This window comes from Umbelopsis ramanniana, assembly GCF_025399195.1.
Source record: "Umbelopsis ramanniana AG unplaced genomic scaffold K450scaffold_85, whole genome shotgun sequence".
NCBI classification, from domain to species: Eukaryota; Fungi; Mucoromycota; class Umbelopsidomycetes; order Umbelopsidales; family Umbelopsidaceae; genus Umbelopsis; species Umbelopsis ramanniana.
Window position 1 is genome coordinate 24027 of NW_026252171.1, and position 12308 is coordinate 36334.

At 43.3% G+C, this 12308-nt stretch overlaps 7 protein-coding genes across 7 annotated transcripts; 4 read left to right on the plus strand and 3 right to left on the minus strand.

The window, feature by feature from the left end:
* The first annotated feature begins 450 nt into the window (after window positions 1-450).
* Window positions 451-1014, plus strand: K450DRAFT_261052 (uncharacterized protein). Its single transcript, XM_051592256.1, has one exon. It carries the CDS (start codon window positions 792-794, stop codon window positions 957-959), a length of 168 nt encoding a protein of 55 aa, XP_051440591.1. The 5' UTR covers window positions 451-791; the 3' UTR covers window positions 960-1014.
* On the minus strand, window positions 857-1900 carry K450DRAFT_261054 (uncharacterized protein). Its single transcript, XM_051592257.1, has 3 exons — window positions 1805-1900; window positions 1364-1702; window positions 857-1290 (listed from the first exon to the last, which is right to left on the minus strand). Exons 2-3 carry the CDS (start codon window positions 1593-1595, stop codon window positions 1070-1072), a joined length of 453 nt encoding a protein of 150 aa, XP_051440592.1. The 5' UTR covers window positions 1596-1702; window positions 1805-1900; the 3' UTR covers window positions 857-1069.
* Window positions 1484-2367, minus strand: K450DRAFT_261056 (uncharacterized protein). The gene is made up of 4 exons (XM_051592258.1): window positions 2164-2367; window positions 2012-2085; window positions 1805-1928; window positions 1484-1702 (listed from the first exon to the last, which is right to left on the minus strand). Exons 1-4 carry the CDS (start codon window positions 2264-2266, stop codon window positions 1626-1628), a joined length of 378 nt encoding a protein of 125 aa, XP_051440593.1. The 5' UTR covers window positions 2267-2367; the 3' UTR covers window positions 1484-1625.
* K450DRAFT_261064 (uncharacterized protein) lies at window positions 2048-4832 on the plus strand. Its single transcript, XM_051592259.1, has 6 exons — window positions 2048-2124; window positions 2290-2604; window positions 2677-3760; window positions 3832-3934; window positions 4002-4467; window positions 4563-4832. The coding sequence occupies exons 2-6, from the start codon at window positions 2469-2471 to the stop codon at window positions 4682-4684; spliced, it is 1911 nt and encodes a 636-aa protein (XP_051440594.1). The 5' UTR covers window positions 2048-2124; window positions 2290-2468; the 3' UTR covers window positions 4685-4832.
* A 2398-nt stretch (window positions 4833-7230) lies between these two features.
* K450DRAFT_303431 (uncharacterized protein) lies at window positions 7231-8420 on the plus strand (the record flags this gene model as incomplete). Its single annotated transcript, XM_051593791.1, has 1 exon — window positions 7231-8420. One exon carries the CDS (start codon window positions 7231-7233, stop codon window positions 8191-8193), a length of 963 nt encoding a protein of 320 aa, XP_051440595.1. The 3' UTR covers window positions 8194-8420.
* A 390-nt stretch (window positions 8421-8810) lies between these two features.
* K450DRAFT_261075 (uncharacterized protein) lies at window positions 8811-11941 on the plus strand. Its single transcript, XM_051592260.1, has 4 exons — window positions 8811-9446; window positions 9515-10195; window positions 10299-10612; window positions 10689-11941. Exons 1-4 carry the CDS (start codon window positions 8930-8932, stop codon window positions 11790-11792), a joined length of 2616 nt encoding a protein of 871 aa, XP_051440596.1. The 5' UTR covers window positions 8811-8929; the 3' UTR covers window positions 11793-11941.
* A 45-nt stretch (window positions 11942-11986) lies between these two features.
* On the minus strand, window positions 11987-12207 carry K450DRAFT_180588 (uncharacterized protein; the record flags this gene model as incomplete). Its single annotated transcript, XM_051584342.1, has 2 exons — window positions 11987-12035; window positions 12104-12207. Coding segments are annotated over 2 exons (153 nt in total), but the record flags the coding sequence as incomplete, so codon positions are not given.
* Window positions 12208-12308: the final 101 nt, after the last annotated feature.

The window sequence follows — 12308 nt, forward strand, 5'->3', positions numbered from 1 at the left end:
TCGGAGAAAAACCAATAAACCAGCCTCCTATCCAATGAAAGGACGGAGTTCACCATTTGAATTTGCCTTTTTGAAAACAAGAACCTATCAACGTCTCATCACCCCCCAATAGCCCCCGTCACCATCACGGTAAAGTTAGTCATCTGATCACTGACAACTCGATGGTTGTACTATGTGTAGCCCCAGAGCTTTGAAGATTCTAGCACCCTGTCGTCTCGTTAGCAGGTGTCGCGCAATTGTGGCTCCGTTCTTTACGACTTCTATTCTTTTTTATTGCCTGTCCTGACTTTTTTTTGCCTCGCACATCACATGTCACAATGGGTGAGTCGGTTTCATTCCAATATTTGTTCTAAACATAATAACCGGGATGTAAAATACCAATTTAATGATATCTCCATAAATTGAACATTTTGTTTAGCAATAAATTTGTCACGATTGTTTTGAACCAATGCCATTCTACATAATTAAGATTTCTCGGTGGTCGTATCTTTTGGAAGGAGGACCGTTCACATCAAATGCCCATGAAGGCGGCTATTCAAAAAAATCCTCCACCAGCCTCCACAGGGTCTGTGTGCATATCACAAGATCATCTAGTCCACTCCCAAAGTTGCAAAGCTGCAGCAATGTTGAATCCCTTTATTAAATTTTTTCAAACAAGTGCCAAGTTTCATATCTAGAGAAAGCACGTTCCTGGAAGCAGAAAGCGCGATGGCTACACTTTGTGAAGCTTAGGTTGAGGCGCTGCTCGCAATGTTCCCACCAAGATAACCCATAAGGCGGTAAGACGTTTTATGCCTAGATCGGCCATGTTACAGTGGCGGACAAATTACTCAACTCCCCGCCAATCGTATCTGCTGCCCGCCTTCTTGTCACTGTCGTTAGCCTCTTGCTTTTCCGCTCGTCAAGCTAACTTGCTAGAAGATGCCTGTACGTGTTTATTTTTTTACTGTAATGCTTAATAAATACCCACGATACACTACCACCTAGATGTACCGTCGGTATCAACCAGTATGCAGTACCATTACACTGGCACTTGTACAACCCTAGCATGAACCAGTGGCGAGCAGAGTTACAACCAACTCCCAGCAACATTAATAGCCTTTTCTCCACTTGAAACGATCACACGACATATACCATAAATTTCTCTAGAACCGTCTCTTTCAATCCCCACTTTCACTGTGTCATTCCCTTGCGGAATTCGAAGCGAAAGTTTCCTCCTCCAACGCCTGCTTTTTTTCCCAAAGGAGTATGAAGTGTAAGCACTTGTTTTTTTTTTTTTACGGTCATGTTCTACTTTTGGATTTTTGTGAGCGCATTTTTGTTTATCACCGGTTTCTGTCATCCATGCTGACGGACTACGTACTGTCGATTTGAATCAATATATGACGCTGGTGGTTTTTCTTTATGTGATGAATAATTAAAAGAATGACAAAAATAAGAAGGTTATAGTATGGATTGGGTAAAAATGACCACCTATCAAACAAGCGAGATAGCAGCTGTAGAAGTCTCCCCGTCGTAAAATATACGCAAACGAGTGGAAGCATATGCATGCACAGCCAGTGTTGAGTAACGTGGGTCGATTTTTTTTGGTCCATGATGCGTGCCCGACGGATGCGAGTCCTTTTTCAATGCTTGTCTTGTAACGCTGCGACCATTGGTTCTACCATCTTTTGTAACTCATCACCAAAATCTAGAAAGAGACCTTCGGAAACACGTCAAAAAAAAAAATCATACGGCATATTTTTAGCAGCAATTCTTGCACCACTTTTCCAGTCTCCTTTCCTGCATTAACTCTCTTACTCACCTGTATTAGCTGTTGCATCGGCCACAAGTGAGATGATCAATGGATAACAATCTATTTGTATGACTTGATGTAATCCATAGATGCCTATGATGGATTTGTTTCTCTTCAATCCCATTTTTGAAGCCTACATGAAAAAGTAGCGCAGCGGCTGAGTTAGGTTTCCGTAATGTGACCTCACTTAGCTACAAACCAAAACTATAAGCCAACCTGATTATTAGCAATGGAAAATGCAGTTGATAATGATGGGTCAGTGACGCCAGCAGGAGCCTCGGGTGATACATCTGCATGGGCAAATCGGCATAAGCTTTGTGAATCTTATGGCAAGTGTACATTTTGGAGAGTAAACAAGTTGTACGAACATTCTAAAATCACCACTCCTTCTCGATCCGTCAAAAGAGCTGACTTGAGACCTTTCTCAAAATACGGTTGGACCAATTGTTGAAATGATTCTTTGGCTGACATGATTCCGTTCTTTTTCCCCCAAGGAACCACGAGTAGCTGGGGCACTATAGGGTCGGTTGTTAGATTTTGGGTGAAATCAATAGTCACAATTGAGTACGCCAGTCAGGCATATGCCGTTCCCAGTACCTTTTTCGCACCTTCATTTTTATACTTTAACTTCCTCTGTTGCTGCCTGTCCTGCTGTTTCTTCTCAGTTTAAAATATGGTTGACTCTGGAGCAAAACCTGTACGTATTGGCTGCTACTCAGCTTTTTGGGGCGACTCAGCTGCTGCTGCTCTGCAGCTCGTAGAACAAGAAGGCTCGAACCTTGATTACCTCGTTGCAGACTACCTTGCTGGTACGGACACTTTGCTGTAATTCAAATCACCGTTTCAACAACATCTTGACTCACTTCTTTTCTATTATGTAGAGGTCACTATGGGTATTTTAGCCCGTCGCAGAAAGCGATCCACAAAACTCGGTGGCTCAGGAGCAGGTGGATATGTTGCAGAGTTTATTACCCTCGTCTTGAATCGAATCCTTCCTCAAATTATGGAAAACGAAACTAAAGTCATTACGAATGCTGGAGGCTTGGATCCTATGGCATGCAAAGCTGCGATTGAAGCTGCATTGACGAAGGCTGGTATCCCTCTCGACCAATGCAAGGTAGCCGCTGTGTACGGAGACGACCTCATTTCTGATACAAAAACAACGTTGGCCCATCATCCTGAAGTACAAGCCTTCTCTGCGACATCCAATCCCAAAGATACCGATGCACAACCAAAGCCCGATACCCCATTATCGTCCTTGAATGCCTACCTGGGTGCTAATGCTATTGCAAAGGCATTGAATGACGGAGCAAAAATTGTCGTAACGGGTCGTGTAGTGGATTCAGCATTAGTGGTTGGCCCTCTTTTGCATGAATACGGTTGGAAGTCATCTCAATCAAATTACTATGACTTGCTTGCATCAGCTTCATTGGCCGGACATATCATCGAATGTGGATGTCAAGCGACTGGAGGTAATTTCACTGACTGGCAACTCGCCGCCAACTCTGAACATGGAGGATATGCAAACATGGGATACCCAATTGTCGAGTTCCATAAGAATGGTCAATTCGTCGTGACCAAACCAAAGATGACAGGTGGTTTAGTTTCCGTCGCCACCGTCGCTGAACAAATGCTATACGAAATTTTGGATCCCGGCGCATACCTCTTACCAGATGTGATCTTGGATATGCGAGGCGTAGAACTAAAGCAGCTGGAGAAGAACAGAGTTCTTGTCACTGGTGCGAAGGGCCGAAAGCCAACCAAGTATCTAAAGTGTTCTGGAGTCTGGGTGGATGGTCATAAAATCAGCGGCGAGCTCATGATTGGTGGAGAAGATGCTCGCGAAAAGGCCCTGGCTGTTGGTAATGCCATCATTACAAGAGCCCGCACGCTGTTACAAGCATTTGGCTTGGAAGACTTTAGGGGTACGAATATCGAAACATTGGGAGCGGAAGGGACCTATGGGTAAGTGATCCCTCCAAGCGAAAATGATGGCCTTGAGGTAAATGATATTGATGATGTGTTTATCTTCTTAGTCCACACTCCACCATGACCAAAAGTCGTGAAGTCATTCTCAGACTGACAATACATCATGATAACCCTATGGCTTTGAGGCTATTTGGTATGGAAGTTGCTCCGGTATGTGAATGTTTCCGAGTGTTCTTTGCTTCAATGCCAAAATTGACATCATTTCACCCGATCTAAGTCGGCTACTTGCATGGCCCCTGGTATTACCGGAGCAGGAGCAGGACGTCCAGCACCTATGAGTAATCTTGTCCATTTCTCATGCCTCATCCCTAAGAATGATGTTCCAACTTATGTCTGTGTTGGCGAAAATGGTCAAGTCGAAAAAGTAGAGTGGGAGGCTTGGGACGATAGCAAAGATTATTCTACTCCACCAAGCCTTGTTCCCTACGACGAAACCGTTCCTGAAACCCAAAACTTGCAGAAGGTCAAGTTGATCAAGTTGGCTAATGGTCGAAGTGGTGACAAAGGCGACGTCTGTAACGTTGGCATCATTGCGCGCGACCCACGATATCTTCCATACATCAAGAAAGCTCTTACTGAAGAAGTGGTTTATAAGTACATGCAACACCTGTGCCAAGGATCTGTTACTCGATACGAGCTTCCAGGTGCCCATGCCCTCAACTTTGTTCTAACAAAATCCTTGGGTAAGTCTATCTTGTGTCAGAGATATCGAAATCAAGGCACATTAGCCCTGCATGTCAAGAATGAACCTAACCCTATTGTCGCCAATGTTTATTAGGTGGAGGTGGCCTCAGTTCCCTGCGCATTGATAGACAAGGCAAGACTTACGCACAGATGGTACTCTCTGGTATCGATGTTGAAATTCCTGCCAACCTATTGAAGACGGATAGCAAGCTTTAAAAATTAGTCGTACATCCATAACGTTCCATTCAAACCCTAAATGTCTGATTACTAACAACAGTATAAAAACCCAATGAAGAAAAGATGACGAGTCAACTGGAGTTGTCATTCATTGTAAACATTTGATTTATTTTTACTTTATGAAACATTGTAAGCCTCGTGCTCATCTCGCTTTTGCTTTAAAAGCGATGTTTTGGAAGTAACACAGTTTGAACAAGTCATTCCCAAAAGTCTCAGTGGAGCACTTTATCTAAAAGGAATCGTTGAAACTCTGCTCAACTTGGGAAAAAAAGTCATGAGATTTTTCATTTGCTTTTTGTGAAGCTGGGAAAAATTAGTGATTTAACACCTCTCAATTGGTAAAAAAGGTTTACCCCACACCTCTTTTCTCCACCCACTTTTAAAAGGTACCTTGGCAACCAATGTCACTACCAAATCCAATAGACATAACAATATGACGATGATGAAGCACGATACTAGTTCAATGATTTTCAGACGCAGATGTACACAAGACCACTTCCTACAGGTACAAATGGTTGAACTCAGTCAGATTCAGATATTAATGAGGACAGGGCCTGTTATCAGGTTCAACGAATAGAGTCGCTGCGTTATCATGGATCTCCTAGCCTCTCGTGAAATCCCCATGCTTTACCGTGTTTCTACTAGAGCCGTCTGCACCCCGTCCGTTCTCTCATCCTCAGTTACTGAGCGGCCATTCAATTCGGAGCAAGTCCCGTCACTGAGCTTTGCCATTAGCAGCCATAACAACCCTTGCCATGCTAGGAAAGCAGCCAACAGCTTTTGCGGGGCTTATCGATTTCATTCTATAACCACGTACAAACGCGACTTCGCTGTACTGATAACAGCTCACAATCGATCACACTATCTACGCTTGTTTGGTAAACTATCAAGTCTTGCCTTAGCTACTTTACGTGCGAGTAGCCAGGACGACGACATGCGGAGACCATCTGGAATAAAAAGTTCAGTAGATGTGAAACGATTGATAAGAGTACTGCACATCAACGAAAGGACTCAAGATTAACTCGCTTTGTAAGTCCCACGAACCGACGAAATGTAGCCGTCCGGCAGTTCCGATATAAGCGCATGAACGTGGGGAGGATGCACTCAAACGACCCAAACAAATTTTGGGCTCTTTCTCTTACGGAATATGCTGTGTGAAGGGTATCCATTGTGGGAAAGCAAAAAAATCGCTCGCGAGCATAGCGCTGTGGCCGACCAATAACATCCATCTGATTTGAGGTGAAGTCCGACCTGTCCCCCAAGACGATGTAGAACTTTCATGGAATAATATCAAATATGATACTCAGATCGGTTTAGCTATCGACTTGAAAGCGCTGTCTTCAGCAAACTCTAGCTTTATCAGCATGGTGTCTTCCAGCTTCCACATAATGTGATAAGGTGGCGTCCATTGTTCTAGGAAACTTTTGGGAACATGTCGGATGTCGTCATGGAAGAAAATATCGGCCTAAGGTATATCGGCTACAAACAAAGCATAGATAGAACAATATTTCAGGTACCCGACTCGCAGTATATGGTAAAGATAGGGTTCGACGAACACAAGGCATTCAAAACCTTTCGAATTAATAGCGATTGCCGAATTCGTCGTGTCAGCGACTTCAGACCCACAGATAGATTGTACTACGTTTCAACAAACTTATGGCATACACACCATACAGAAGTGAACAGTAAAATTTGACAAGTAGCAATGTGATTGACTTTGGATGAATTACCAAAGTATGGTGCCGAATCATTGCATGAACACATCAACAAATATATCAATCATTTTCGGATGTCCTCAAGATAGTATAGGACGGCCAACGTCGTAGAATGTCAATTAGCATTCTGGAATGAGGCGGGACGAAAGAAGCTCAGTGTGATCGATGACGACAACCTGGCCATGGTCAATTAGTAGAATAAGGGAGGTTATCGATTAAGCTAATCGATTGCTATCACAGCACACTGACCGACGTCTTCATCCATCGAAAAGCACATGCTCAGGGTCGAAAAATATGCGACAAATTTGAATAATCGATCAATGCGTACGTACGAACCCGATCAGACTCATCAGGATGTCGCGATATGAGGGTCCAACGTAAATGTCAAAGGTTCATCGAATGACCAGCTTCTCTATTCACAGCCTCTTTCATCGATACGCATCATATCATAGAAGAAGGATATAGAGAAAGGCAGCTATTATCTTTATCTGGTATCACGGGTATTTTTTTTTTTTTTCGTCGATAAGAGAAATTATAATAATCCAATTACTTGCTCGTTTCTCCTGGCCAACGCAAACGAACTAAGCGGGATTTTAATAATTAGTGCGTAGGAGCGAACTTCAGCAAATAAATGTGAGAGAGGGCAGGAACGTCATGTAGCTGCTAAAAAATATAAAAGAGAGTGAGCTGATAGCGTTGTTCCCGCAACTTTTCCAAGCAATTTTCCATTGCAATAGCTAGATTGATCTCTATTCATCTTTCAACCACTGGACCTTTAAACAATCAAACAATACAATCATAAATTACATCATGGCCACATCCACCATCCCAGTTACAAAGCTTAACTCTGGTTATGAATTGCCAGTCATCGGCTATGGTACTTACGGAGGACCTAATGCTCCTCAAGAAGTTTATGAAGGATCCAAAGTTGCTCTTGAACTTGGTTATCGCCACTTTGATACCGCATACAACTACAATACAGAAGCTTCGCTGGCCAAAGCAATCAAAGAAAGTGGTGTTCCTCGTGAAAAGCTCTTTTTGACCACAAAACTTTGGAATACATTTCATGAACCTGACAGAGTCAAACCAGCCTGTTTGAAGTCTCTGGAGAAGCTAGATACTGAATACCTTGACATGTATCTCATGCACTGGCCTGTATCCTGGCCATTTAATGGTTATGAGTGTGAATATGACACCTTGAGACCTTGGAAGGATGGCAAGATTGAAAACCTTGGAATCTCTTTCATCGATACCTACAAGGCTATGGAACAACTTGTTAAAGACGGTCTGGTTCGCTCCATTGGTGTATCCAACTTCACTGTTCCAAAACTCAAGGCATTGCTGGAACAATGCGAGATTCCACCGGCTGTAAACCAAATTGAACTCCATCCATTTTTGCCTCAAGAAGAACTGCTATCCTTCTGCAAAGAACATAACATCCACGTCACTGCGTTCTCACCACTTTCCAATCCTGGTATTGTTAAGGGAAAGAACCGCAAAACGTCCTTGTTGGAAGAACCTCGTCTAATCGAAATTGCAAAGAAGTATGGCAAGTCTCCCGGTCAAACCGCATTGAACTGGGGTGTGCAGCGTGGATATTCTATTGTCCCCAAATCGGTGACTCCTGCTCGCATCAAGGCAAATATGGAAACATTCTCTATGGCACAGGAAGATATCGACTACATCACTCAAATTGGTCGTGATAACCCTATTCGCGTTTGCAATTCCATCTTCCTCTGGGGTCCTGAACATTCCGTCTTTGAAGACGAGTAAATTCGTAATGGCCCACACACGAAATTTATGCCATTCTTCCCTTCCTTGTATAATCTACTTGTTTCCGACATACCCTGCTCCATTACAATGGCAAAATTTCCGCTCTCCATTGCTTTTCATCACTCCATATCCATTATATGTCGCATAGCCTTACAATACTTTTCCCAAGTGATAGATTAGACGTAACCTTTTTTTCTTCTTCTTTTTTTCTGTATGCAGAAGACACCATTATTACTATTGTAATCGTGTAAATAAAATCAAGCAACAATATGACCAGAAAATCGTGCGGCTGAACAGTGTTGCGTAAATAGCATATTTAACATTGCCTTGCTATATAAAAAACTGTAAAAAATAAAGAAAAAATTGAATTGATAGTAAATAGTGTCCAGTGCCGTCGTATTGAGGAAAAAAGCACATCATCATCATAACAAGGCAACTTCTAGTTGTACAGAACGACATATTTTGGATACACACCGCAGTTAGTTACAAGGCACTCATAACTATCTCAAAATGAAAGATATATCTTCAATGGATATGTTTATCAGTTTGAAAGGCAACATCTTTAACGTTTCTGTTGCAGGACGAATATCACTTCTGCGTAAAATTTCGCGGTTCGCATCGCAGTCGAAACACCAAGTTTGGGACCAAGCCACTGAAACACATCTCAATTTCTGAATTGGGACTTTGAATTTTCCATTTGTGCACACGAGACAGTCCAAGCAATTTCAAGAGTGGCATGACGCCTAAGGGAAATCTAAAGAATGGCGGCATTGATCTCACATTTTATGAACATGAAGCTACCATACTGAGTTTCGATAACATTCGAGCCAAATTATTACAAGAATTGGGCAAACCCGATCTCAACATCACCTCTCGGGACATGTCACTGTTCACCGGCCGCTTGCAACAATTTCAAGAGGATGCCCTAGGTTTGAACGCGCACAAGAACAATAATGTACCGTTTCGCCTGCCTTCAAAGCTCTTCAAAGTTGACAGCAATGGAAAATTGAATACTTCGCATCCATTGTTCCAAATTCTGCTGGCCGCCTACTCGTTCATGCTCAATCAAGGCTGGGCTAATAACTATGACTTCATAACCGCGGCCAAGAGGACCTTGGTCATAGACATGATTGTTCATATCACGGAAGTTTTGATCGAAAAGAATGTCATTCGAAAACCTCGTATTGCTTTTGCCGCGAATGTGGATGATCAAAACCGCAAAGCCCTTGCTAAATTGGCCCGATCCACTGGTGGTAAGCTACCTACTCCTCCCTTATGCCATTTTCATCTCACCCCATTCTAATCATATTGTATCTTATAGCTAATATAGTTTCAGACGCATCAAAAGCAACCCATGTTTTACATGGTAGCATGGAGGACATTGACAACGGAGAAGAAGAATGGTTTCGCACTTTGGAAAAACGTGATGGCCGTGTGTTAATTCACTGGTGGTATTACCCTGATTCTTACGACACCTGGCTTCCAGAATCACAACAATTCATGGCCGATCCGGAAGAGCCACCTACCCATGAAGGGCCATGGAACATCACGGCACGATGGTTACAGGAAAGTGTCAAGTACAACGAATGGATGAATGAGGAGGACTATGAGGAAATCTCAGATGACTCTCCAGAACCTATGGAAGGTATACCAGAAATTAGGATGGCAAATCCAAGATCAAGACACCAAAGAATGGAAAGTGATGCTGGCATGTCGGAGTCCACCACAGCCATTGGAGAAGACCAGATGACTGAAGTAGAGGATGTTTTTCTGGATGAAGACAAGCAGCCTTTAGTCAAAGTATGCGATGTTGAAAGAGATCGTCCACAAACTGGTGTTAAGTCTCGAAAAAACGAATTCGAGCCTTATTCACATGGAGACCTGACTAACATCTCATGCTTTACTTACGATGGACTCGTGCGAGCAAAACGCAAGCGCGAAGAGAGCATGGATGTTGATGAGCCAAAACATATGAACCAACCCACTCAGGATGCATATCAAGGTATGGATAAAAAAATATTGAACATACCTTTCACACTGTGAGAGATGTGTTTATGTGGATGAACTACAAGTATACTAAATGGAGTGTAATTTCTTGATTGCAGAGGCAAAAACATATTTGAGTGCTCAACCTGTACCAAAACAAATCATCATTCCTACGGCAGCATCTTCATGGTTTGATGCTTCGAAAGTGCATGAGATTGAAAAGCTGTCGTTACCGCATTTCTTTGAACATGAAGGCGACAATTCATATGAACAAGAGTACATTCGCTATAGGGATTATATGATCAACACCTACCAAGCCGATCCAACCGAGTACTTGACTGTACTTGCATGTACAAAGGATTTAAATGGAGATTTGGAAGACCTCATGCGTATTCACTCATTTTTAGAGTTGTGGGGATTGATCAATTATCAGGTACGTGTCGATGCAATGGGGATGGCATTTATACGAGATGGTGTCTTTATTAAACGTCGTATTGTACTTGAAATAGGTTGACCCACGTACACGGCCGTTCGAAACTTGTTTGGAAAATGAGCATGATGCTGGTATCATGCCATTTCAGTACCCGGAAGACGATGAAAAAGACCACCCTACAAAGGCAGAAGAGCCCCCGTTGAAGAAGGTTTATCGTCAGATGCGCACGGAGATATTCGACCCAAAGCTTGCTGGCATGGTCAAGCCACGTATCACAACACTTGCCAGCGATGATGGTGGCGACCCAGATGATCCTGACTCTCGAGGAACAGCCATATGCGACTCTTGCAAGGCGGATTGCACGGATGTCCGATACCAAAGTTTGAAGATCAAGAACACGCAAGTGTGCCCAGACTGTTTCCTGGAAGGACGATTTTCATCGACCATGTCGAGTGGTGATTTTCTCCGTGTGGAAGGAAACATGGATCGTCCAGCACCGGAAGAGGAATGGACGCCGCGTGAGCAGCTTTTACTACTGGAAGGCATCGAAAAGTACAATGATGACTGGTTACTGGTATCTGAACATGTGGGTACGCGCAAGCAGGAGCAATGCATCATGCAGTTTTTGCAGGCACCGATTCAAGATAACATTGTCAAGTCACTGACCGAACTGACTGAAGAAGAGCAAACGAACAAGACGATTCCGTTTGAAAATGCCGAAAATCCTGTCATGACCTTGGTGGCATTCTTAGCCGGGGCCGTCAACCCAGCAGTAGGAGCGGTAGCGGCGCAATCCGCGTTAAAAGTGTTGTTAGAGTCTCCTACGGAAGAGCAGCAAAGAGACAGCGATGAGGAAGAAGGCTCAAGTCATTATTCTCGAGACATACTGGAAAAGGCTACTGCGACTGGCCTTGCCTCGGCGATCGAGCAGGCTCACGCATTGGCAAGACACGAAGATGCCGAGATTCAACGCATGATTCAAATTGTGTTGACGACCCAACTTAAGAAACTGGATCTCAAGCTACAGCAGTACGAAGAACTCGAACAATCCCTGGTCAATGAACAAAAGGAGTTGGAGAAACAAAGAGTCATGCTTGTCACTTCTATCAACGCTATGAAATCCCGAGTTCCTCCACCAGCGTCGTCTGCTACTCCCACTGCATCATCCACCCCCAACTAATATTAACCAGCTACCGCGGTCCATATTCTCTTCCCTCCGTGTATACCACCCAATTTGTCTTTCCGTTCAATCATTTTGCAAGTTTTTTTTAAAACATAGAAACAATGGATTTTCCCAATCCTTTATAATGAAAAGTTTGTAAAAAGGAAATGTGAAAAGTCCAGATATTTTTTGTTACTGTTTTGCTCAAACGCTTAAAGGTTGAGCTTGGTGCGTCTCCAATGGCGACGCTTGGCGTTCCAGCTATGGAGAGGGAAGGAGTTAGTCAAAAGTTTAAGGAAAGGTGGTAACATGGTCAATGAGGAACTTACTTAATGGTGTTGCCAGTTCTCATACGGATCCACTGGGGAATGGGACGGTTCTGCTTCTGGGCCTTGCCGAGAATGCGCTTGGTCTTAAAAGACTTGTTGGAAGGCTGATGAAAGGAGACAATGGCATAAGTATAATGATATTCTTTCAGCAAGTGAGGTTGACGTATAGCTTGAGCGACAGGTGCTGTGCGGTCTGAATTAGGTT

Bases quoted from the DNA above. Each gene is read 5' to 3' on its own strand.
- K450DRAFT_261052 (XM_051592256.1), top strand. From the start codon at position 792: ATGCCTAGATCGGCCATGTTACAGTGGCGGACAAATTACTCAACTCCC.
- K450DRAFT_261054 (XM_051592257.1), bottom strand. From the start codon at position 1,595: ATGGACCAAAAAAAATCGACCCACGTTACTCAACACTGGCTGTGCATG. The intron at 1,291-1,363 runs GTACGTAGTCCG...ATCCAAAAGTAG, and splicing joins TATATTGATTCAAATCGACA to AACATGACCGTAAAAAAAAA.
- K450DRAFT_261056 (XM_051592258.1), bottom strand. From the start codon at position 2,266: ATGTCAGCCAAAGAATCATTTCAACAATTGGTCCAACCGTATTTTGAG. The intron at 1,929-2,011 runs GTTGGCTTATAG...TTTTTCATGTAG, and splicing joins TTTCCATTGCTAATAATCAG to GCTTCAAAAATGGGATTGAA. The intron at 1,703-1,804 runs GTGAGTAAGAGA...GTGTTTCCGAAG, and splicing joins CGATGCAACAGCTAATACAG to GTCTCTTTCTAGATTTTGGT.
- K450DRAFT_261064 (XM_051592259.1), top strand. From the start codon at position 2,469: ATGGTTGACTCTGGAGCAAAACCTGTACGTATTGGCTGCTACTCAGCT. The intron at 3,935-4,001 runs GTATGTGAATGT...ACCCGATCTAAG, and splicing joins TTGGTATGGAAGTTGCTCCG to TCGGCTACTTGCATGGCCCC. The intron at 4,468-4,562 runs GTAAGTCTATCT...AATGTTTATTAG, and splicing joins TGTTCTAACAAAATCCTTGG to GTGGAGGTGGCCTCAGTTCC.
- K450DRAFT_261075 (XM_051592260.1), top strand. From the start codon at position 8,930: ATGACGCCTAAGGGAAATCTAAAGAATGGCGGCATTGATCTCACATTT. The intron at 9,447-9,514 runs GTAAGCTACCTA...TGTATCTTATAG, and splicing joins ATTGGCCCGATCCACTGGTG to CTAATATAGTTTCAGACGCA. The intron at 10,196-10,298 runs GTATGGATAAAA...TCTTGATTGCAG, and splicing joins CACTCAGGATGCATATCAAG to AGGCAAAAACATATTTGAGT.